The sequence below is a fragment of the Passer domesticus genome, chromosome 1 (assembly GCF_036417665.1).
Source record: "Passer domesticus isolate bPasDom1 chromosome 1, bPasDom1.hap1, whole genome shotgun sequence".
Classification (NCBI taxonomy): Eukaryota; Metazoa; Chordata; class Aves; order Passeriformes; family Passeridae; genus Passer; species Passer domesticus.
Window position 1 is genome coordinate 20,807,076 of NC_087474.1, and position 23,986 is coordinate 20,831,061.

The 23,986-nt window shown below is 37.6% G+C and overlaps 1 protein-coding gene across 15 annotated transcripts in view; it reads left to right on the forward strand.

Moving 5' to 3' along the window:
* Positions 1-23,986, forward strand: part of ADAM22 (ADAM metallopeptidase domain 22) — a 131,496-nt gene that overhangs the window by 71,552 nt on the left and 35,958 nt on the right. For all 15 annotated transcript variants that reach the window (XM_064409239.1, XM_064409250.1, XM_064409257.1 and 12 more), the window contains exons 6-17: positions 3,176-3,239; positions 3,872-3,941; positions 9,070-9,140; positions 9,633-9,707; positions 11,804-11,875; positions 12,879-13,045; positions 14,978-15,062; positions 15,486-15,576; positions 17,360-17,411; positions 19,309-19,408; positions 22,128-22,199; positions 22,635-22,727. In XM_064409239.1, the coding sequence (XP_064265309.1) occupies positions 3,176-3,239; positions 3,872-3,941; positions 9,070-9,140; positions 9,633-9,707; positions 11,804-11,875; positions 12,879-13,045; positions 14,978-15,062; positions 15,486-15,576; positions 17,360-17,411; positions 19,309-19,408; positions 22,128-22,199; positions 22,635-22,727 (1,012 nt within the window). The remainder of the gene's footprint in view (positions 1-3,175; positions 3,240-3,871; positions 3,942-9,069; positions 9,141-9,632; positions 9,708-11,803; positions 11,876-12,878; positions 13,046-14,977; positions 15,063-15,485; positions 15,577-17,359; positions 17,412-19,308; positions 19,409-22,127; positions 22,200-22,634; positions 22,728-23,986) is intronic.

The following is a 23,986-nucleotide window of genomic DNA, read 5'->3' on the forward strand; positions in this document are numbered from 1 at the left end:
TCTTTACAAAGAAAATGTCACTTTAGAATTTATCTTGTGTTATCCATTTTTGTTAACAGAATTTCTGGCCTTAAGCTATGTGTATGCATATAGTAAAATCTTGAAAAATGTAGAAGAAAAGGTATGAGGGTGCAATACTTTTTATTTGAAGTACATAATTTTACTCATAAATAAAGCCTCTGTCCAGTGAAGGTTACATAAAGCTGTGTATGGATTGTACAGCTTTTGGACCTGTCTACTTTTGGCACTATTGAATGATGCTAGTCAGGTTTTCAGATCAACCAAGTGCCTGTCACATCTGGGAATTACAGGATCTCAGCACTACTAATACTGACATCAGCCTGCAAAGTCATGGCACCAAGTGGCCTGTGTGGAGATCACGTGAGCTTTACCTTTTTCTGTGGAAGCAGGGTTTAGCTGATGGAAATCTTCTTCAGCCTATTGTCTATCTGCAATTATTCTGTAGTTCTGGTATCAGTCATATAAGTACTTTCATTTGAGTAGTGTCTTTTATAGTTGTATATTCTTTAGTATGAAGGGGAGAACACATGCAGAAGACTTGTCACCCTTGCACTTGTCTGATTTACAGCTGTGCAGCTCAAGAAACTTGAGCCCAGTTTGAAGCATGGACAGTAAGCCTAAAAATAGTAGCTTCCTAATGCATCCAGAGGCACTGCATGGCTTCCATTAGCAGTGGTCCATTAGGTCTTGGCCCCTGCTAACTCCTAGGAGAAAAAGCAGGAACAAAGGAGAGCCTGCATATGTCTTTCCCTGCCCTCTTTCTGTGAGTTTATGCTTAAAACTGATTCTTCTGCTGCTCTGTATTCTTCAATGGCCTGATATGCAAATTAGTCCCTTCTAAAGTTACATGATAGATGATGCATTTTTTTCATTGTATAATTCAGCTCTCTCTTGAAAGGTATCTCCCTGTCTCCTCTCCCCACCCTCCCCTCCATTTTCTCCCTTGATATAATAAAGTTTGAGCTGAGTTCTTTGACACAAGCTTACTCTCATCAGGCTGGTATTTCAAACATCCAGTATGAGAAAGTAATGTTTCCTGAGCTGTATTAAACTCACATTCTCTGCCACTGCATTTCTATCACTGCAACTAGCTCCTACACAGCTGATTTTAAATGATAAGTAATTATTAGAAACTCACACTGGCAATCAGAGCTCCTTGGCTTCAACCACACTTTGGAATATCTTGCTGGAATAAGGGTAGCTGGGCAGAGTTGTCTTCTGTAAGGTCTGTGGGGCAGGAGCTTTGCTTTCATGAATTTTTAGGAAGTACACAAGACAGAACAGATGCCTTTAAGAGAATAACAAGCTTCATGTTTCTAAAGGTCATGCCAGTCTCCCCTTTTGCATATTAGTACCTCTAGATCTCAGCCAGCAGAATTATTCATATATGTGAAAAATCGTTGGGGTTTTTTTAATCAGAAGTTATCAGTTCTTCTTTTAGTAATGTCTGCTTTGCGTCCTTCCTTTTATTAGTTAAATCAATCACATCTGGCCGACAGAATGCCTGAAATTATGCATGTCTTCTTAATGACTTGGCTGATGACAAATGTATCTCTGCCGCCTTAACTTCGAGCAAGCCATTTTGCTTGGACTTTTGTTTGTTTTCTGTGGATATCCTGTGAGTTAAGCCGGGAAGGACCTTGGCAGCAAAGGGCGGCGTTGCTGGGGTGTCAGCGAGCGGCGGCGGCGCCGCTGGCAGCGGGCACGGCTGGGTCCTGCTGCCGGCTGCTGGGCAATGCAGGAACTGCTGCTGCGGGTCCGCCTGCCGCGGCTACAAACGCGATTGTCTGAAGAATGCACATCATCGAAATGCAGGCTTTTGAAATGTGTTGCTTTCTCTTTAACACACCCGTGGGCGTGTGGTTTCTTCAGAGCGCGCTAGGTCTGTGGTAGCTGGTGGGAAAAGAGCCGTGAATGCTTTGAGCGGGCAGCTCAGGTCTGTAGGTCGGCTGTGACTATTATTCTTGTCACTGTGCAGTGACCTGATCAGAGGTCAGTGCTGCTGGGAGCAGCAGTCTCACGAGAAGCTCTTTGCTGACACTGCTTCAACTTGCAGACCCTGCTTAACTAAAGTTGCAATTAGAGGGAAGGAAATTTTGACTGATAAAGAGCTACAGGATTTTCCCAGCCTCCTTATTTCCAAGCAAAGAAGCTCCAGCAGATGCTAGAATATTTTGCTTAGACTGTATAGACAGTATTTATTTCTAAAGAATAGGCAACCGTGCAATTTGAAAGGTGAAGCAGCTTTACATTGTAGTTATGCTTATACTTGATATATGTTATACAGTCAGTAACCCAGGTTACTTCTGTGAATATCAATTTTGCTGATAAAAAAGTGCTGCATTAGAAAAAAAGAAAAGGCTTTGATTTGGTTCCTTGTAATTCTTGTTTGCTTTGGGTGTTTTTAACAGTAACATAAGTAAATAAATAATCTCACTTTCATGCTGTTGTTGTTGTGTGCAATGTGCCAAATTTGAATTTACAGCTCATATTTAGGGCCAAGCTTAAACACTGTAGTAGTGGCCCTTTGAAAGTGACATGCTGATGCAGCCTAATCCCAACCATGTGTGTATGCCATGCAGTAAAGGAAAAGTTACTTAAAAATATTCTGATTTGGTTGAAGATCAGAATGTATTGATGTAAGAAATAACATTTGTTTTTCTGCTCTTTGTATATTTGTATTAACACTTTCTTTAAATGAAATGCTAAGGAAAGAGTTAATAAAAACCCATTAAAAACCTAAGGATAATTCGATTCAATTAAATATAATTTTTATTTGAAGAAAGCTATACATATGTTCCAAAAATGAGTTCCTAAAGACAGGTCTGTTGCAGGTAGATATCTCCTGCATGGGAGTGGGGGCTTTGAACTGGATTTTCAGTTGGTTAAATTAGTCCATTTTTTGTTTATATGTGTTGTAGAGAAGGTTTGTGGAAGAAAGAAGAGTCTGCTTCACCACAGGAGAAAATCTTTCTTTCTAAAGTGAAGAAACAAAAAGATTGATCCAGAATTGCATTCAGTTCCTGAAACCATTTTAAACTCTTCCTTTCCCAAATATTTATATTTTTAAAGTATATTAACTTTTAGAAGTTACTTTCATGTTGGGCTAGTGTTTGTTTATTAAATCTGTATTTACCTTTCGTGCTCTTGACAGTGGGATGTTCTATGATGGAAATCATACTTACCTTATTGAGCCAGATGAAAACTACACTTCAGATGTAAGTAGAACTTACAGTAGTCCTGCTGTGTTTTTTGAGTACAGTCATCCATGGGTACAGGGGAGGCATAAGGCCGTGGGACCAAAGGGTCATCCCCTCATTCCTAACCCATTTACCTTGAATGTGAGACTCCATCTTCACAGACAAAAGCTGACCTGCAAAAATCAGACAGTGATGTGTCTATATGTGTGTGCTCTGTAGCTCTTGGCTGTAGAGCACTGCAGCACTAGAGGAGGGTCCCTTGGAGCCTGTGAGTGCCCCATCCCCTTCCCTGGCACTTCCTGCTCTGGGTTTATTATATCGCTCTCCTGCTGGTTTATCCTTGACTCCAGTTCAGCAGCTCCTGGGACTTTCATTGACTCTCCCTGAGCAGCTCTGGGAGCCTAATTTAGGCCTAGCTCTGTGTGCTCAGCCACTGTGTTTGAGGTACTCAGATTAAAAGGTGGTTAAATGTGGCATTAGCCATCACATTGCAGTTGGGAAAAGAAGAATGTAGAGTAATGGTGCCTGGCAACTTGCATGTTCTCTGGGGTATGTTTTGGGTAACAAGAACCTTTGGAATTGTCTGTTTAATGCTCATGAGATGGATTAATTTTTCCTGAGATCATATGGGCAATTATTTTCTATTTCAGGATGACTTCCATTTCCATTCTGTTTACAAATCCAAGTTGTTTGAATTTCCTTCTGCCGACCTGCCGTCTGGTATGATTTTTTAGTATTCATGACTTATTGAGTGTTTTAGTCTAAGGCCATATTTGTTGATTATATTTGATAGATCATCTTCTGAGAGTATATTGTTTTGTTACATATACCTTATTTTACAAAAATTAAAAAAAAAATACTGAAGAAAACCCCATTCTGAAACAGTGAAAGCACAGGAAAAGAATCTGAAGTGATGATAAAAATCCTGAATCTAATGAATGAAATCTCTCCTAGACCTTTGTGTTGTGATATGTGTTTCTCTTAACAGGTCATGTGGTCTGTGGGCTGGATTATGTGCTGGTAGCTGTAGAGAGGAAAGGACTGAGGTAGCCTAGAGGTGATGAAAATAAACACCACCTTGATGGTGGTTGATAACTCTTCATGGGTTTTTCTGGTTTTGAGATACAGGGTGAGTACCATGGAGTGAGCATAAACCTAGGAGACAAGAAATTGCCCAATGTAATTTCTGTTCAGTGACTGATCTCCAGTCCCTTCAGCATCTTTCACAGTACTGGCTATGATGAGGGCCATGCATTTCAGTGCAGATGAATTTGGAGGCAGAAGTGGTTTCAAGTGCTTGTAGTGATGAATGCCCATATTGTGTGTGGAGGGAGAAAGGTATTTTAAAAGAATGAGTTTTCATCTGAGAGGTTTGCTTGTTAATTGAAGCTAAAATTGCAGTATTTGTGACATATCCCCATTCTGTCAAGGATTTGCCAGTTTTACAGATGTGTTTTCCTGCCCTACAATGCATATCCTAGATAAGTGTAACTGTCCTTCGTAGACACAGACATTTTGGAAGAAACCACCTCCAGTCGTTTCTTCAGGAGAGTTACAGACGTTTGGTTATCTTGTTACAAGCTATTTGTCCTATAGTAACATTTGGATCTGAGATCTTAAGGTGCTGAATACTACAGGCAGATGGGTCCATCTCTGGAGCACTGTTTGTGCAGGTTTGCCAGTTGTTAAGCAAAGTAAAGTCATTCAGGGAGCTAATGAGAAAAGAAGGAGGAAAAAAGGAAATTGCTACAATCTGGTTGACTTAATTTGTTCTGAAGAAGGAATCTGAATCCAAACAAAACCAGTGTCCCAGCTTGGTGCCTCCTGTCCTGGGATGCTGATTGCCCAGGCAAGGCAGAGGCAATGTTGGGATGGAGGGACAAGAGCACAAAAGGCTCATGACTTTTGTGCAAGGTGTTGATTTCTGTGTCACAAAACTTCCTGTGTACCTGCACCTTACACAGGTACCATGCTTACTACCTGTGCTTGCAGAGATGATAGTGTAATGACAGCAATTTATTGAACATAAGGTCAATAACAGAGTGCATAATTTATCACATTTTCTTGAGGGCATATAACTCAAAAGATTGGAAATAATGCAACCAATGCTGAGTTTAAAATAAATCTTCTATCTCAGGCTGTTAAACTAACACTGCTAGTGTTGGTACTTACTGTCTCTAAGCTGTTTTATAAGATTTCCTTAGTGAATTTTATATTTTCAATATTATGGAATAAAATTGTTTTCTGCTTTTAAAATTATGAAAAGTGATTAATTGTAAGTAAATGCCCCGGTCTCACCTCCACCAAAGCTTTGATTTTCAAAAATCTGTCAAACTAGGGCTTTGCGGTCTTGTTTTGTTTATTTGCTTTCCCACAAAAATCCAGACATGCTTGTAAAGTTTTGATTTTACTACAGATAACGAATGAATAGTTGCTGGCTTTGCCGTAAAAAGCCCAGCACGTGACATAATGGGATATGTATCTAGATTGAATTAGAATCACAGGATGGTGGAAAAGGTTAAAAAGGAAATTCACTTGCAGACTGCTGCTCTTCTCAGTTATGCAAGTATTTGTAATGTACAGGGTGCTAATCTTCTATCACTTTATGTTTAGGATCCCATGTATGGTGAAATAGACTTTAATTCACAGTCTACTCTTCCGCATGCTCATACTTGTTTTTGTAAAATTGTTTGAAAAGGTGTTTCTGATGTTTGTAGTGAAAACTATAGTACATGTATAATATTACATCCTCATTAGGAAACCCAAAAATTTTATTTGTGTGGTTATTCAATTTATCTCTGTCTGTAAGTCATCCTCCATGCATAGTCACAGCTCTAGAGGATGAGAGCTTCACCAGTATCTCTGCTTCTTCCCTGCCAGTCTGGAGAGGTCAGACTGCTGTCTTAACTTGACTTTTTTTCTTCAATTAACGTTGGCAGTTAATTGCTAATAGTATTGTTGTGATTGATTTTTTGAAAGTACTACAACAAAACTATTGTTAGCAGTAGCAAGCACTGTGCTGGCATATATCATCATAGCTACTCTCCTAATTTATCAATTGGACTGGCCTAAGGAGATTGTTCATGAAGCCAAGATTTTCTTTTATCTTTAGAAGAGTGTGTATGTAAAGTAAGACTTCCACTCAGCATTTACACTGCATTAGCAATGAACTGGATAGATCACCAGCTTCAGTACTGGTGTTAGAAAGGGGAAAAATTCAGTTGTTAGGGATTACTCAGTATCAGTGATAGTAAAAGCATACACTATTCTATCACGGTTAAATAGCAATGCACTTTATACATCCTTTTGCTCCCTGGGTATTAAAAAATACCCCAAAAGCTGTTTCAGAAAAGAAAGTATAATTTATTGTACTGTACTTTGCAATAGTCTGAGGAATAATGAGGATTTTAAATAAGGAAGCTTGGACAGATGACTTGGCACACTTAGAGCATTTGACTTTGTATTCACTACACTGTGGTTTTTTCACAATCTCTCTTGAGATCGAAAACGCCCTGGCATGGTTTTAGATAACAATAGGTTAACAAAGGTGGTGTTTTTCAAGCAATACATAACAGATGTCCTTTTCTTTTGGGATCACATGAAAAGTATGTAGATACAACACTTAGGAACATGATTTAGTGGGACTTGGCAGTATTAGATTTATGGTTGGACTCAGTTTTAGCAATCTTTTTCCAATCAAGATGATTCTATGATTTTGTGAATCTTCATTACATTTTTTTTTCTTTGAGGTAATATATTCCCATCAAAATATCTGCTAGACTCTCTCAACTATCAACATTCCCTGTGATTTTGCTGGTCATGTTCTTTTACCTGAGGGTCCTTGGCTGGAAATGCAACCTGTGTGCATTTATCCATCTTGTGAATCATAAGGCAGTGTTAATGTGTGTTAATGTGTTAATGGTAACGCCTGCATCATTTCCCTTAGAGGTGACTGACTTATGATTTTGAGTAAAATAATCACATTTGCTGGTAAAGTTATCTGAGATATACATACATATAGCATACATAAGCACTGTAAATTATTATTTTATTGATTGAAAAGTGTTATTTTTACCAGTTTCATTAAGCATGTTATAAAATCAAAAATGACATGTTGAGATACAGTTTTGTGTCTAAACTAGTTATGTGTCTAAACTAATTGTGAGTCTAAAGTAATTAACATACATAAAGCATAATCAAAAACATTGTAAAAAGGTTTTCAAGATTTGGTTTCTCATCATTGTTCAAGCTCAAGAGTCTGCAGGTCTTCAAGCAATAAATAAGGAGCTTGGGTGTGATTTAATTTATCCTTGTTCTTTTTTCTAAAGACAGTCCTCAAGTGCATTGGTGTAACCATGAAAACATTTTTAAGCAGAGAGCCTGTGATTGTCTAGGTTGCTCCATGAAAAGATATCTGCAAACCTCACATACCAAAATGACACCATAGTTCCTAATTTACCCAAGACAATAGCAGTTAGTCATGCTTTTTTTTTCCTGGTTTGTCTTATTAGTAATTTGCCACTCCTGGTTAAGATTATCACTTAGGCTTGGCAATGTCTTGTCAGATGGGCAACTCAGCCTTGTGTTTTAAGATTTTGCTGATATGTCAGTCCTATCAAACTCCTATCAGCATGGTTTTTAATCCTATTTTTGAACCTTATGCAGAAATTGTACAATTAATATACAGCAGGAAGTGAAGCTGTGAGACACTTGCCTGTCTCACCAGCAAAACTGAACTGCTCAGGAATTTGTAAAGCAAGCAGAAGTTGTGTACAAAGATATGTGAACTGGAAGTCTCTTGATTTACACAGCTCCATCAATCCTATAGCACAATAGGGGTGTTCTGTAAACACTATAGGACTATTTACTTCACTGCAGGACTGGTAAAATCACTGAAACACTGAAAGAAGTTTTCAGTTCTTGAAACTGAAAGGATGTCCAAAGCTGCAGAAAGCACAAAAGATGGAAAGCAGTGAAAGGAGAAAGATATTATTGCAAACTAAGAAACTGCAAACATTTAATTTGCATGAATCAAAAAGATCTTCTTGGGGCTATGTGAATAGCAAACACATTTATACAAGATAAGGAAAGAGCTTTATTTCACATAGGGAAAATAGAGGCAGAGACTATGAATGTAAAATTAAAGATGGAAAATTACTTCTTGAACATTTGAAAGAGTGAGAGCAAGTGTTATCTTCTGCTTAGTTTATGATGTGTCCTTTTCCATGAGGGGCTAGTAGTAGATTTGGCTAAAAGGACTTGGCAAAAGAATAAACTACTTGATGCTTATGATTAGAGATTTAAGAAGTTATAGACACAGGGATTAGCAGGGAGGAATATTGTGTTGGTTAGTGAGCATTGCCAAAATCTTGTAAGGTTTATCCCAACTCTGACATATTTTGCTTTGTGAATATAATCATCTTAAAGCATAAATTCTGCCTTTCATGCTCTTCTTATTAATTTAGGTAGCTATAGCAAGAGCTCTGTGAACGTCTGCTGAATTCCTGAAAATGTGATTCACTCCATGGAAGCACTATGCTAATAATATTTCATGCCCAGTATTGGTGAAGTTTTGGCATAGAACATCTGCTGTGCTTTCTGAAGCGTGACACCCACAGATCATCTGTTTCAACAGACCCAGATTGTCACTAGTAGAGTTTTTAATAAGAGTCCTGTTACTGGGAAGCATCTGTAGTGTTGCCTTCTAGCTGGAAACTTGAAAAAAGAGTTGTTGCTGCATCTGAAGTGCTGAAGAATGCCATACTACTGTCATGTTACATCAGGGTCACTAATTGCTGGGCTATATTTTTGTAAATATTCCATGTATTTGTCTGTGTTTTCTGCTTAGAATTCTGGCAGACGAATACTACATCACAGAATTTTGTTGTAAGGCCAAGACACAAAAGAAGGAAAAGGCAGGTATGTGCCAATATGCTTGTTTATAAGGAGCATGCCATCAAGTTTGTTTCATGTCTGCTGAGTTAATTTGTCCAGATGGAGTCCTGCTGCTCCTGCTGGTTTGGCATGAGAGCTCTGTATCAATACAGCTAATACAAAAAGAGGTATCTAATGTAAGCTAAACATTGATGGGTTCTCTTGGACATTGCCTACTGGAAAAGTTAGAAAATTTTAAAATACTGATATATGGAAAATTAAAAGGTAGGTAAAATAATTTTGCTCATTTTGAGTATAGTTTTATCAGAAACTCCCATAATAAAACCTATATATTTTTTAACATGTTGCAATAGTGACAAGTAGCTAGTTTACCTCACTTTATTTTGTTTCAAAAAAAATATTCTAAACAGAGACTTCATTCCCTGTTTATTCAAGTGGGGAAGCCACTAAGTGCAGATGTCTGTTACCAGTTACACTCTGTATTGTTAGACTCTAAGAGTTACATTCTCTCCATAGGTTCGTCAGATTCCACGTAAAGTTGAAGAGGAAACAAAATATATTGAGTTGATGATTGTAAATGATCACCTAATGGTAAGACTGACACATTTCAACATCTTACAATTAGCATCAAATTGTCTTAATTTATCCAGAGAGCATAACAATAAGGAACATTATAAATAAATAAATTCAGTTTAAATAACTGGAATAAATTCAGTTTGTTCTTAAGAGAAGAGATTATGATCTCATTAACCATTGATGAAGTTAGTTTTGAATTTTGGCAAGTTAATTTTACCATGAATGCAACTTTCTGATGATCAGAAAGAAGGGTCAGAAAGTAACTAGTCGCTAGTGTGATTTAAGCTGATGATATTCTTTCTGGCTTTCCTGAGCATTTGTCTGAGTTACAGGCACTCAGCAATCCATAGTGCAGTTATTTCAATTGTGCAGCAGCTGTTGAGAATAGGGAGATTAACAATGACTGGATTTTTTTTGAAACATCCCAATAAATGTAAAGAAAATTATTTTGTTGAACTTTTATACTTGGTCTGGGAGAATGCAGTGGAGTTTTTAACATAGTGGAAAGACACATAATAACAGTGTATCGAAGAAAAGACAGACTCATTCAAGTAGGAAAGAGCACAGATATATGTCAGTGAAGATAATTTATTAATCATTTAATGAAGGAAATATCAAAGGAAATGGCAAATTCTTCATCATATGCAGTTTTCAAAGTTTGTTTCAAACACAAACAATGAATTTTCTCTTGAAGTAACTGGATTAAGTTCAGCTTGGTAGTGCCCATCCGACTGGTGACATTAGATGATTTTATGGTCCCTTAGGCTTTAAAATAAAAATATTTTTATAAATATTTATAAAAATTTTTATAATTTTAAAATCTTGTCTACTTCTTCTCTAATGTGCAACAGTTCTCTCATGCAATACCTGTATTAGCAAAAATAGACATGAGAGTGTACAAAAAGTGTGCCACTGTCCTTAGTGTACTCCTCCACTAGCTCATTTGGGGAACACAGGAATAAATTCTTGGATTAAAATGAATAACATTGGATGAAAATTCCTTAAATCACTATAACTGTGCTTGACCCTAAAGACCTGAAGCCACAACATTTCCTTTGGGATCCTCCTATCTGTTCAGGCGCATTTTCTTCAAGGACAATGTTTCCTAATTTTGTCTAATCACAGCCACAGGAAGACTCAGTCTAGTTAGGAGTTTATTCTCTGAGGTGAGTGCCAGTGATCAAAGAAGCCAAATAATTTCATCCTGTGAGAAAGAAATATTGTTTGCTGTGGCCTTAACTTCCTTGTTTTTGGTGGTTTTCCCCCCATTCCTGCTTGAAAGAATGCCTGTCCTATGCCCTAGCTGTGTAAAACTTCTTGCCCACTAAAAGATCCTAACTTCCAGAAAATATGGACAATATTCATTCCAAAATCAAGCATCATGGGGCACAAGATGGCAAAACATTTCTGAAAAGCTTGTACACTTTGTTTTAAATTCTTCTGAGATACCTGTGACTTTCATGCCCATGATGCTCATTCATAACTGGTTTTTTCCCCTGCAAATTGGAGTACCTGGATATCTGTTTCTAGTGCCATTTTTATAACACTGCATTACAAATTTCAGTAAAGGTGCCATTGGAGTTTGATTGCTGAAGTGGTTTGAACCAGTTACTGTGGCTGTATAGAGTGTGCAACTACACAACAAGAAAACAGCTTAAGAGAAAATTGAAAAAAAGGGAGTCTGATAGATTAAAACATGGATGCAGGGACTTCTTGGATAACACATCTTATGGAAATCAGTTACAGAAATTTTTGTTGTTAACTTCTCCACTGGCATTTGTGATTAATTTTAAAACTGGCAACAACAATAATGATAGTGAAGACAGTAACAGGATGTTACTGTTCTTATATCACTTTCCAGTAAAGATTCTAGGGTACTTTCTAAAGAAGAATTAATACATCCTCACATCAGCTGTTTTAAAGTATATCAATAATGTGCATTTCTGAGCAATTTTCTACTACTGGTTATGAACATTACACTCAACACAAGAGACAAAACCTTGTGCAGGGGCTTTATTGTTGATGTAATTGCTTTTTACTTCATGGTGTTTTGGAAATGGACTTTGTTTTTCTGAATCTGAACTTGTTACTGGTCTGTGCTTTTTTCACAGTGTAAAAAGCACCGCCTGTCAGTTGGCCATACCAACAGCTATGCTAAATCAGTTGTGAACATGGCTGATTTGGTAAGTATCACTCAGCTATATGTTCTTTTATGTGTGAGATGAGTCAAAAGATTATTCTGATGATAGATGCAGGAATTGTCAGTTTGTGATGTAACAAGAGTAATGTATGTGAAGATTGCAAATTTTCATCTAGAACCACAATCATTCACCTTTGTCTAGAGCCTTTGTCTAAAATAAAGCATCAGAGGGGTTTTATTTTGTGGCTTTAAACATTTAAGTATCCTGCTGGATTGGTCCCTTGAGTCTGAGTTTTAAAGAGCACCTGAGATATGACAATTTCTAGCACAGGATCCCTGTTTTGACAACTTTAAACCTAAAAGATGATCTGAAATTCTAGTGCATTAAAATTTCTCCAGAAAAAGTGCAGTTGAGTAAATGAGTTAGAATAGGGACAGAGAGGTGAACTGTGTGGATTGTATTTATATATAACTCAGACAAGCTGCTCTTGTACCTCACCGCAGCAAAGTATTAGAAAAAGAAAAGTATTCGTAGAAAAAAAAATGTTTGAAAGCATTTGGTGTTAACACAGCATTGAAAGGATGTCCCTTTTTTTGTGATTCAGCTAGCAGGAGTTGAAATACTCCTGTAGAGACATGTAACAGTGAAAATTGTGGCTTTATAGATCATTATTCCGCATAAGAGGGCCCTTGTGTGTCATTGGGTGAGCTGGCTCTTATAAAAGACATATTAAGTTCAAATCTTTGAACTATTTGGAATGTAGTAATTTTTCAAAAATCACGTTTTTCTTTTATTTACCTCTGCCTGTGTAGGCTAAGAGAAAGCTAAGAGAACTGATTGAAGAATTAAGCCTAAAATTTTGGTTTTACTTGGTTTTTATGTTTGTTGGTTTTAAAGGAGATAAAATCACCTACAAGAATGTAAAGTGTGCTAGAATAAGCTAAATATTTAGTTATGTAAAAGTGCAAGCTATTACAAAAAAGGGGTAAACCTCACCTTTTTTCTATTTGACATAATATATTTGTTCATTCTGTTAATGTACTAGATATATAAAGAACAACTTAACACCAGGATAGTATTGGTTGCCATGGAAACCTGGGCTACTGATAACAAGTTCACCATATCTGAAAACCCCTTGGTGACTCTACGTGAGTTTATGAAATATAGGAGGGATTTTATCAGAGAGAAAAGTGACGCAGTTCACCTTTTTTCGTACGTAACCTTGTGTGATGTTATATTACTGGGATTTTTTCTTTCCTTGGGGGTTGCTTCTCACAAGTGGCTGATGTATCTCTTTTCTGTTGTGTGTGTAATCCACAATAATTCAGAAAATCATGTTTCAGATGGGGAGGTGGGAAAAAAAAATCAATGCACAAACTGCCTGCCAGTGCAACTAGAGGTTTGACTCTTATTTTAGTTTTAACATACTAAGCCTGAGCTGCATGTGCTGTAATCCTTTGTTATTCTGTGCAACCACCTACTCCTCAAGTGCAGCTATCTGAAGAGTCATGCATGGTTCCACCTCAGAGGTTGACTTCTTCAGCAGTAGAGCACCGATTATTTAAAGGTGGAACATTGGTTTTGAAACCAATGAGGTTTTCTGCTGAAGTGCACTATGGCCTGCTTTACTTTGTTGAATGACCTGCATGCTGCAGGATTGCTGAAGTGTTTCAGATCCTCAAAACAGTTGGTTCTCCCAAGATATTTGAGCTATAAGAACACTAAACTGAGAAGAATGTTATTTTCTCTAAATATCTTAATTGTTTTTAAAATAAGATTGATATAATAAAATATATTTACAAAAATACAGGAGAGATATATGGCTGAGAATTTTGATCCACATATGACATGACAGCGGAATATCTCTGTTGGAATCCTTTTTTCTCTCTGCTGACTGTTTTAGGAGCCTATAAGAATAAACTTAACCTAAACACCTCACTTCACATGACTTCACTAGGGTTCCAGGATACCCAAGCCTGGTATCCACCCTCAGAATTTTTGCATGTACCTAATTACTGCCACTGATTTCTGCCTTGAAGAAAGCTAGTAAGATCTGCAAAGTGGTGCTTGCAGATTTTGGTTTCTCTGTGTCTCAGATCTTCATCTCTTAAATGGGAATCAGGTTTTCTCATATCCTTTTTGTAATTTCTCTGGTGACATTGTAAAGTCTTTGAGGGGGAAGTCTGGTTCTTGTGAAAATGTGTGTATTGACCAGGACAGAAGAGAGCCTGATTTGCCCTGTGGTTGGGACTCTGGATACTACTGTAATGCTAATTCCAGTGCTATCCATAGCACCACCACCAATGGTGTTTGTGGTATTGCCTTCATAGACTGTTTAGAAACAGCAGTTTCTGAAATTGTGTCTGAAAGACTACTAAGTTGTGAGGTGGGGGTAGCTGGTGCGATGTTACAGTGGTTCCAAATGAACTTCCACCTTTAACATAGTAAGTCCACTGTGATCCTTCTTGATGTTTTTCTCCTCTCACCTGAGAAAAATAATTTGCCAGATGGATCAGTACTCTCAGGTGGAGCAGAGTATATTTTGTCTCCAGTAACTGGCAGTCATTCATGCTGATGTGGTCAGCACCAAGGAGGTGATTAGATTTAGGCTGAGAGTGCATCTGTTCCTTGGATGAGATCGGCTGTAGTTCCAGGGAGTTTTCACCTACTTCTGCATCTTCTGCTAATGCATCTCCCCTTGAGTTTTACCACATCAGCACTGTCCAATAATTAGACATGTGTCGTTTCACTAGTCACGCGTTGGGAGCATGGTGGCCTCTCCTGAACTCTGCCTGGAGCACGTGCCAGCGGAAAACACTCGCTGCAGTAGAATGTCAAGAAACAAGGGGCTGGGCAGATCCAAGTGGTTTGGCAAAACAGTCCCTTTCTTCTTATATTAGGTAGTCTGAAAAGGAGCAGGGAAGATGGTATAAGTTTTCTGGAGATAACTTGTCATGTGAGGGCTGTGAGTGGATCTGTTTTTCCCATTTGTTTTTGCATAATTTGCAGTGTAGTGGTGGCATCCAGCATTTGCAAATGCCAGCTTCTCATTTGGAAATCAGAGGGGTAATTACTGGAATAGGCAGGTGCAAAACTCGTGGACTGAGCAGGGTAAACTTCTTTTTCTTTTCGTTTTTGTCAAAGGGGGAGTCGTTTTCAGAGCAGTCGAAGTGGTGTAGCCCACACTGGTGGAATCTGCTCCTTGCTTAAAGGCGGAGGTGTGAATGAGGTAGGTGGGGATACTGGTATGAGCAAAAAGTGGTGGAAATTTATCTGCAGGGAATTTATCAGTGCAGACATGTTCCTCAAAATATTTTGCTTTTTTTTGGCTGATGTAGACTCTTTCTGCAGCTCTATGGAAGGGACACTTCAATGAAGAGTGATGAGTGAATAAAGTCAATACACTTCAAATACACTTTAAAGCAAATTCTGCAATATCCTGTCATTCATATTTCCAGCCAAGAGAGAAACAGACTTTCTCTTACTTATTTTGTCTATAAGCTAGTGTCTAGTTTCATCTAGCTACCCTGAAGTAAGAATTCTAACACTGCATATCTGATTTTACATTTTTTTCCTTTATATGAGAAAAGCTTCACTTGAATCTGAGATACCTCTGTGTTGCTGATTACTTTTCCCACCTTGTTTTTTTCAGTTTGGAAAGCCAGACTTAATGGCAGTTACTCTGGCACAGACCTTGGCCCAAAACATTGGCATTTTCTCAGACAGAAGAAAGCTTCTAAGTGGTAATTTTATTTGCTTTTTCACTCTATCTCAAGAGAATTAAAAAGTAGAGGATCTTATCAATGTCCTGTCAATGTCTTTCTGATATGTACTTTTTTCTTCTGTTTCTCACAATATAGAAATATCTTTATTTCTTGTAGTAACATGAGAAGAGTCTGATATACTAATTTTCCTCTATTTGAGGAAATCTTTGAGTAGTATCCCCCTGCTTCTAATTCCTGACAGCACTGGTGTCACCATTTCATCCAAAATAGACCATAAAGGTGCCTGCTGCTTCCATTCATTTCAGGGAGCCTGGTGTCCCACCCACAGACCAAATGGCTGCCACCTTATGACACAAGGGTGGGAATATGCGTTATTAGATCGGGGTATAATGAGGAGCCTCCTCAGTACTGTGGTATAGAACAGTTCAAACAATACAACTTTTTATCTGTTTTTCTTGATTCATTTCCTCTTGTAAATTATCCAAAACCCTTTCTCCTGTAGATCACCCAAATATCCAGTATTTGCCACTGGTACCATTTCTCTACTGCAACCTTGGTATTCAGCTCCTTAGTTATCCCTGTTTACCTGCAATGCTTTAATCTCCACCATTGTGCCCACAACAAGCACCTTGCCTTCCTGCTTCCATGTTATATGAAGTCCCAGCTTGATATGATTAAAATAAAAATACAGTTTTGAAACAATTTAGATAATTAACTGGGGTGTGGACTTACTGGATTGTGTGTGTTTATGTGGCCTTCATTTAATAAGATAAATTACTCTATTGATTAGTGGATTTTTTTTCAGATATTGTAAAGACAAAATATAATTCAGAGATAGCAGCATTTAAAGGGTTTTTTTGCAGATTATGCAATGCCATTTTAAAAAATAATCAGAAATGTAGGACTGATGCTCTATCCTACAGACATGTTCAGTATTCATTTACCAGCCACATATTTTTGAATGGATTAGGGGCAGGGTAAAAGTGAAAATTATAATAGTGGTGACTCCCTTTCTTTATGGCTGAGAAGGGCAGGACACTGTTTTGGTAGGGAAAGAGGAGACTGCAATTGTTAGAGCTTTGTTTGCTTTCTAATTGTACTTTTAAAATGGAAACAATAAACTGATGTTCATGTGTACAGTAAGAGAAGATATGGAACGTGCAAGTGGAAAGCATTTCTACTGAAATTAAAGCAAGACACAGCTTTGAAAGAGGAGGACTGAGACCAGAGCAAAGTGATCCCAGCTGGCAGGGCAAAAGGGAGTTGCATGGGGAAGGGAGGCAGGCAGGGGAGGGAGGGAGAGCTGAGGAAGAAGCTGATAGATCCTACTGTACTACCCTGTGTTCATTTATCATTCCATGCTTTTTTTTGGCCTCAATTATTGTTTGCAGTTTTCCAAGGGAAGATTTTTAAAATCACGTTACCATAGTCAAAGAAGAGAACTGAAAAAAAAAAGAAATTTGGGAAATGAGTATCATACACAGGAGATGAGAAAGCTGACTCATGCTTTGCAAGTGCAGAAGGCTAACACTGCAGTTTTCTTCAAGAGAAGGAAAGCAAAACAGGACATATTTTCAAAGCTCAGGATTTCACAGAATCATGTAGAGTTTTTAAAAATTTTGGCAAGGTGCACTGATACACTTAAACTAAGGTGTGAAATACACCAGCAAATTATTCTTTCCTATTTGTCTGGAAATCTGAAATGGAATTAAGTACAGTGTGCTTTTTAGGACAAGAATTGTATTGTTTTGGACTCACAAGACTCAAGATGTGACTTTTAATTTTATCTTTTTTTTGTCAGGTGAATGTAAGTGTGAGGACATGTGGTCTGGATGCATAATGGGAGATATGGGGTAAGACAGTTCACTAGAGAAAAGTCATGGTTTTCGTACAGTGACATAAAGGAAAGGTGTGAAAAGTCTTCTCTTTTGTGGTTCAGCAGAATATTTTTGATGAGTCCATTTTCAGAAAGTAAAGTATTAGTTATATACCATACAAAGACACCTTTAAAGAAATATGAGAATAAGTGAGTTCAAGAGAAGGGCACGTGAGGATTTTTGGTGAATGCTGATTTAACTTGGAAAGCATAAGGCTCAACAGTCAAGTCAGGTCATTGCAGAGAAGCAAAAGCAGGCAGAGCTGATTTTCTCACGCAAGATTGCTATTGAGTTGTGGAATAATGACACACCCTAATTCTTGAAATCCTATAATCAAATTTCTGAGGCATGTCTCATTTTCAGTGATTTTGTAGGAATCTTTCATCTATCTCTATCATTTTTTATCACACAGTTTGTGTGATATTGTTAGAAAAACTGCCCCCGTTGGAGGCTGAGTATGTTCATACCCATGTGCAGTGTCACTGGGGAAATTTTAACATAATTACTGGTGAATCAGCAAATTTTTGCTGGTGGATGAAATTTGATGCTTTCTGAAATATATTCATATCCTAACACCTGTCTTTTATCATGCATATGAATTATATTGTAGTCTAATTTTGGCTATTAATTACATTGTATTCTAGCTTTAGATATAGACAGGGCTCAGTTTTTAATTAATTTTGAATGGATCCACAAATTTTCACAATAGCTTCATGGTCAGAAAAATTTTCAGCAAAGAAGTGTGTGTCATTCAAACCTCTTTGAAAGAGTGAATGTGTGCCCTTTTCATCTTAGAATACCTGAAAACATACCTGGTAGGATTTTTCTGATTTTTGGTGAGTTAAAAAACCAGTCTAAGAGGCATTTTTGATTCTTATAAAAGTTATAAATTCCTATGTTAGGGCCTTTAAATTCTTTATCTGAAGTTCAAACTTTTCACATAATTTGGTACATTAAGAAACCTGGTATTTACCTAGCTTATTGCTGAACTTCAGTGAAATCCACAGCCTCTGTAGTGTTTAGACCAAATTCATGAGCATTACAGACAGAAAAAGCCAATTATGTTTTGGAGTCTGTCTCTCCCAGCAGTGCAGGATAGCACTTTGGCTAATATTTTTATATCCAGTGGTGAGCTGATCGAGCAAAGCCCTTGAGACTCCAAAATCTCCTTGAAGCATAAGTACTTTCATGACTATGGACCTGAATATAAAGATCACTGCAGTTGCCTTGGGAAAAGTTATTTCCCTGTGAAAAGGATCCATGCAAATATTCTCTGCATCACATTGTTTTTAGGTGGGGCACAGTGCCTCAGGGGACCTCTGTACTCAATTGAAATTTACTGAGTGGGACACATGACACAGAGGGAAGCTGAAATGTTAGGTGATGTTTGCTAGAAGCATGTTTAAAATGGCATAACTCTATTATATAAAAATTCTGTGAGTCAGGGGAACCATTTCCTCTAAGACAGAAATAAACTATAACCTGTCTTTTTCTCCTGCAGTTTGCATGGGAGGAAATAAATGTATTTCTGAGATCAGGCCTGTTAGTGGAACAAGTCATGCTTGTGCGACTACACGCTGTAATCACATTTGTGCTGTTTGGCATATAAAAACTTAGTGAAATATTCTAGACTTCTCACATTCCATGAGCTTTGTGTCATTGTTGAAATTTCCGTGTTATTTACTGGAAGGATTTTCAAATAGAAAGAAATAGAATAGTCAGATAGACTTACAAACAGATAGTCACTCTGATTCTGAGCAGCATGTTTTCATTCTTTTTCTGAAGTATAACATTACCTTTCTTCTGTTTCCAAAAAAGAAAATACAGTGTAAAAAGCATGAGAGAAAGTAATCCTTCTACCTTGTTTTGTTAGGTACTATCTTCCAAGCAAGTTCTCTGAGTGTGATATTGAAGAGTATCATGAATTTTTAAACAATGGAGGTGGAGCCTGCCTTTTCAATAAACCAACCAAAGTAAGCATTACATTAATGTTTAATATTATTTCTATTCTGTTGATAATTTTTATGAAACCAATAAAAATGAAAATTATAATGTTGGAACAAAACCCTTTAGTTTTGATAGTTCTGGTTCTTTCTAAGTTCTAACTATTCTGGTAACATATGGGTGTAATAGTTTAGTTCATAGTGGTTTAGAAGTTACTTTTAAATAAATTTCTAATACAGTGGTTTCACGTCCAGTAGAGTATCCACAGCCTCTGATTGAGAATTATCCCTCACACAATTTATTCTGCATATTGTGAATACAATAAAATTTTGTATTTACAACAGCTCTGCAATGCAGGATTTGCAGCAGTGTTTCAGTGTATTCCTGCTCCATTCACTGAAGCATGTGTTAAAATGTAAAGCAAGCAGGATAATGATCTTGACTCTTTTCTATATATCATTAATGTTAACTTGTATTTAATGGCTGTCTTTCAACAAGCAAAGGAAAAGAGGCTAAGGCAGAAAGACAGTCCAGTATGGAAAAAAGACTTATCTGGTAACTGAAGTGGTCACAGATGTAAAAGAGAAGGAGGTCAATTCAGGAATGATGCATGTTCCTTCTAGTGATCATGAGAAAAAGTGCATCTTCTTGCAACCAGAGAATTTCAATAAAACTTAAAGAAGGAGAGAGAAAACATAAAATCTGGACAAGCTGAGCTTGCCTATCTCTTAAAGGTCTCTTTTGATGAAAGAGTATATTATTAAAAGTGGACAGAAAGCACTGTAATACATTAATAAGATGTAAAATTTCTTATTTTAAATGTACCTGAGTTTTAGAAGTTTGCTTTTTTCCATCCCATTAAAGGTGGAGAAATACTGGTAGGTGTATTTACTTGCCGAGTCTATTATTTATACAGTGTAATGTGTCTTGGTTTTATTTTAGTAATTGTGTTCATTTACACATCTGTCAGTTGGAATTACTCTCCTTTCAATTTAGTTTGTCAGGACTTTAGGGGTTTGGTTTTTTTTTTTGGGTGGCTTGCAGAAATGTGAGTTAAATGTGGAAGCCAGGGTGATTTAGTTTCTTTTATGCATTGTGGTTTGGGTTGGTTTAAAGGTTTTGTCAATGAATGTCTGTCTAATTAACAATGCTGTCAAAGATATGTTTCCTAGCAGGAGTGGTGAGACAGAAATTTGTTTTTGTGTTTCAAGCATTATGAGATAAAGGAAAGCTGATGTGACAAGGTGCAGTGTTTGGCAGTTCTCCACTCTTAGATCAGCTATAATCCCAAAAATTACATCAATGGCTGCTGGAGCAGATTGAACATATGCTCTTTTCAAATGAATGGATGAATGATATGACTTTGGGGAAAGGTTATCCAATTTGCTTTTAATGTTTGGGTTTTTTCCTTCAATTTTATTTTTAGCTGTCTCTATGTGCTGCAGCAAATTGGCCCAATATTTCAAGGCAGAATTCTCTGTCACTGCCGTCTCTTTGTCTCTTGTTGTGCAGCACACCGAGACATATTGAAGAAGTTAAACTGTCTGGAAAAATACATAGGAAACAAGCACTTTTAACAGCTCTTGAATGATTCTACAGGCTTGCATACATTTTATGTTAAATTCTACTTATGCATTGCGTACTGCAGTCAAATTTCCATTTCAATAGGGGATGTAATAATAATCAGCCAGTGCCAGGCTGTGGTTTGTAGCACAGTGAAGTACGTGGGGTGATGCTCCATCCTGTGGGCTTCTGACAGAAAGGCAGCAGCCGGTGAGAAATGCTCTACACCATGTGCGATGTGCTTGTGCAGATGGCTCAGGAGAAGAGTGATTTTTGGAATGGTTCTAGTTTAATTGCAGAACTTGAAGGCTGAGCTGCAAAATTTTAGTCTGGTGACACACTTAAATGCCTTCTCATTTACGTAATAAAAGCTACTATTATGTTTTCTTATGTCCAAAGGAAAGAAATTATTTTATTTTAGAAGAACTACCTTTAAAAGTTTTAGAAAGACAGAAAAAATTAAACTGGAAAGAACAGCATGTCAGTGTCTCTTAGAAGAGGTTATGGCATACAAATATAAAGATTTTGATCTTTTAAGTTACAATCCAATGGGAAGGCTGAAAAGAAAGGGAGGAAACCTCATCAGCAATACTTCCCGTGCACATCTGCCTGTGTGTAATACATACTTACAGAAAATTGGGAAAAGTTTCCAACTGTGGTAGAGGAAAATGGAAAGAAAAATCCAACTGCAACAAAAACTGCCAAAGAAACCAAGCATCTCTCCTTCCCAAGGAGCCACATAAAAGGACTACTTTTTATGGCTATTACTTCTGAACTTATAGTACAGGCTTTAACCTTTCAGCCCTTGTCACTTGAACTCCAGAACAACAGCAGTTGCAACTGCTATGAAGATAATGAAATCGTCATATCCTTAATTTTTTTCCCTTTTTTTGTCATATCTTTTGTTTTTCATTGTAACTTCTGCTCAAACTGAATTTCCTGTAAAGCTGACACCGATGCACAGAAGATACCATGTGACTCAACGGCATTTCTGTGTTAATTTTCAGGAGTGTTCATTCTCTGTATGCTTCACTCAGGGAGACTTCTGTGTCTTCCTGAGTCATGGGAACTGTTTTTCAGTTAATGCATTTGGAGTGCTAGATTAAAAACCATGTTGCACAGAGCAAATATGACAATGATTACCTTAAAAGAGACATGCCCTTTGATTTCTGAATTTCCATGCAGCTTCTGGATCCTCCAGAATGTGGCAATGGCTTTGTGGAAGATGGAGAGGAATGCGACTGTGGGACAATAGCGGTAAGTGGAATGTACTTTAAATTAGCAACTAGATTTTTCTGAGAGTTGGTACTGCACATTGCTGCTGTTAATAATAAGTGGAGGAAGACAAGCAGGGTGAAGGTCATCTGCCCAAGGATTCATAGTATTAGCTGCCTTTGCAGAATCAGACCTTCAAAGGCATGAAAGAAAGCATTTTCCTAGATGGAAACTTGTCAGTGCTAAGATGTTAGTATTTAATGACAATATGAAGCTAGAAAAATTATTTGCTATCTTGCACAGGAAGTAGCAGTTTCATGCTCCACAGGTTCATGCCTTTTTCTGCCTCTAGGTACATAAAAGAATGAAGAAAAAAAAATATCTATTCAGGTAGCATGCTAAGATTAGAAGTATTAAGAGCTTGGGGTTCATGTGCTTTTCCCATGTATTTTGTTCTGTGTGTGTGTGTATTCCCAGGAGTGTGCCAGTGAAGGAGGAGAGTGCTGCAATACCTGCACCCTGACCGCGGGCTCCCAGTGCAGCAACGGGCTCTGCTGTCGGAAGTGCCGGGTAAGGGCCGTGACCTTCACTCTAGCAGCCTGGTGGGAATGCATCCTGGTGGCTGCAGGCACTGCACCACATGTATTTTCCCTTGCAGACCTTGTGATTACTCTTCTGAAAGTTTACCTTTCAAAACTGGCTGAAATCTGATTTTTCGGAGGCTGTAGTCTATCTTTTAAACTTGGCTTTTTGGGGCAGGGACTGTAATCAAATGCAGAGTAAATTGAATCCTTCCAGTTTCAGACAAGTTTGAATCAGGTTGAAGTTCTATGAGATCTCATTAGACATCCTTGCTTAAAGGATAAATTAACCATGAAGGTTTCGTTACACGTCCTTGTTTTTTCACTGTGAGGATGGTGAGACACTGGAACAAGTTGCTTAGAAAAGGTGTGGATGCCCCATCCCTGGGAGTGATCAAGGCCAGGCTGGATGAATCTTTGAGCAAGTGCAAGGTGTTCTTGCCCATGGCAGTGGGGCTGGAGCTAGATGATCTTTAAGGTCCCTCCCAATGCCAGCCATTCTGTCATCCTTTGAACATGCACATCCTTATCCAGGTGCCTCTCCCAATGCCATATATGTTGCTCTGGATTTGCCCCATGAGACTGAATGGGAAAATCATACCACAGAGTGTCTGAGGGAAGGATAGAGTAAAAATCACAAAAGCACAGCCAGCAGAATTACTCAGAAGGATTCATCTAAAAGACACCTGACTTCAGTTTCAGTTTGGTCTGCCTGTGTCTCCTTATGTTTGGACTGACTGAAATCCCACTGAATAAAGGGAATCAAACCCTATGTAAACTGTAAGTTATTCTTATTGATACATCAGTAAATAGTAAAAGGAGGTTAAACCAGATGTGGCTCTAAGGGAGCCCTGTTAAATATGATTTCAAATAGTTATTTGTACTCATTTAGTAATAAAGATTATTAGTATTAATGTAGTTAAAAATGTGGTGTACTATGTGTGATATTTTTATCTTTGCGCATTTGAGGGTTTCATTCCCTGAGGAGGATCATTAATAATAACTGTGGATCACATTCTTGACTTTGTGCTCATCCTAATGTTAAAAAAAGAAAAAGCACAGATTATGCTGGAACAGGTCACATTTCCCTAAGCACATTCCCTTTTAAAATGTAATAATAATAAAACATATCAGCAGATTACCAGTGTAGGTGAATTTTGCTCAAGAATCCAAGTCACATAGGCACCATATTAAAGACTATTAGAACAAAACAAAGCTTTTGTATACCTACCTAATGTTTTTGCAAAT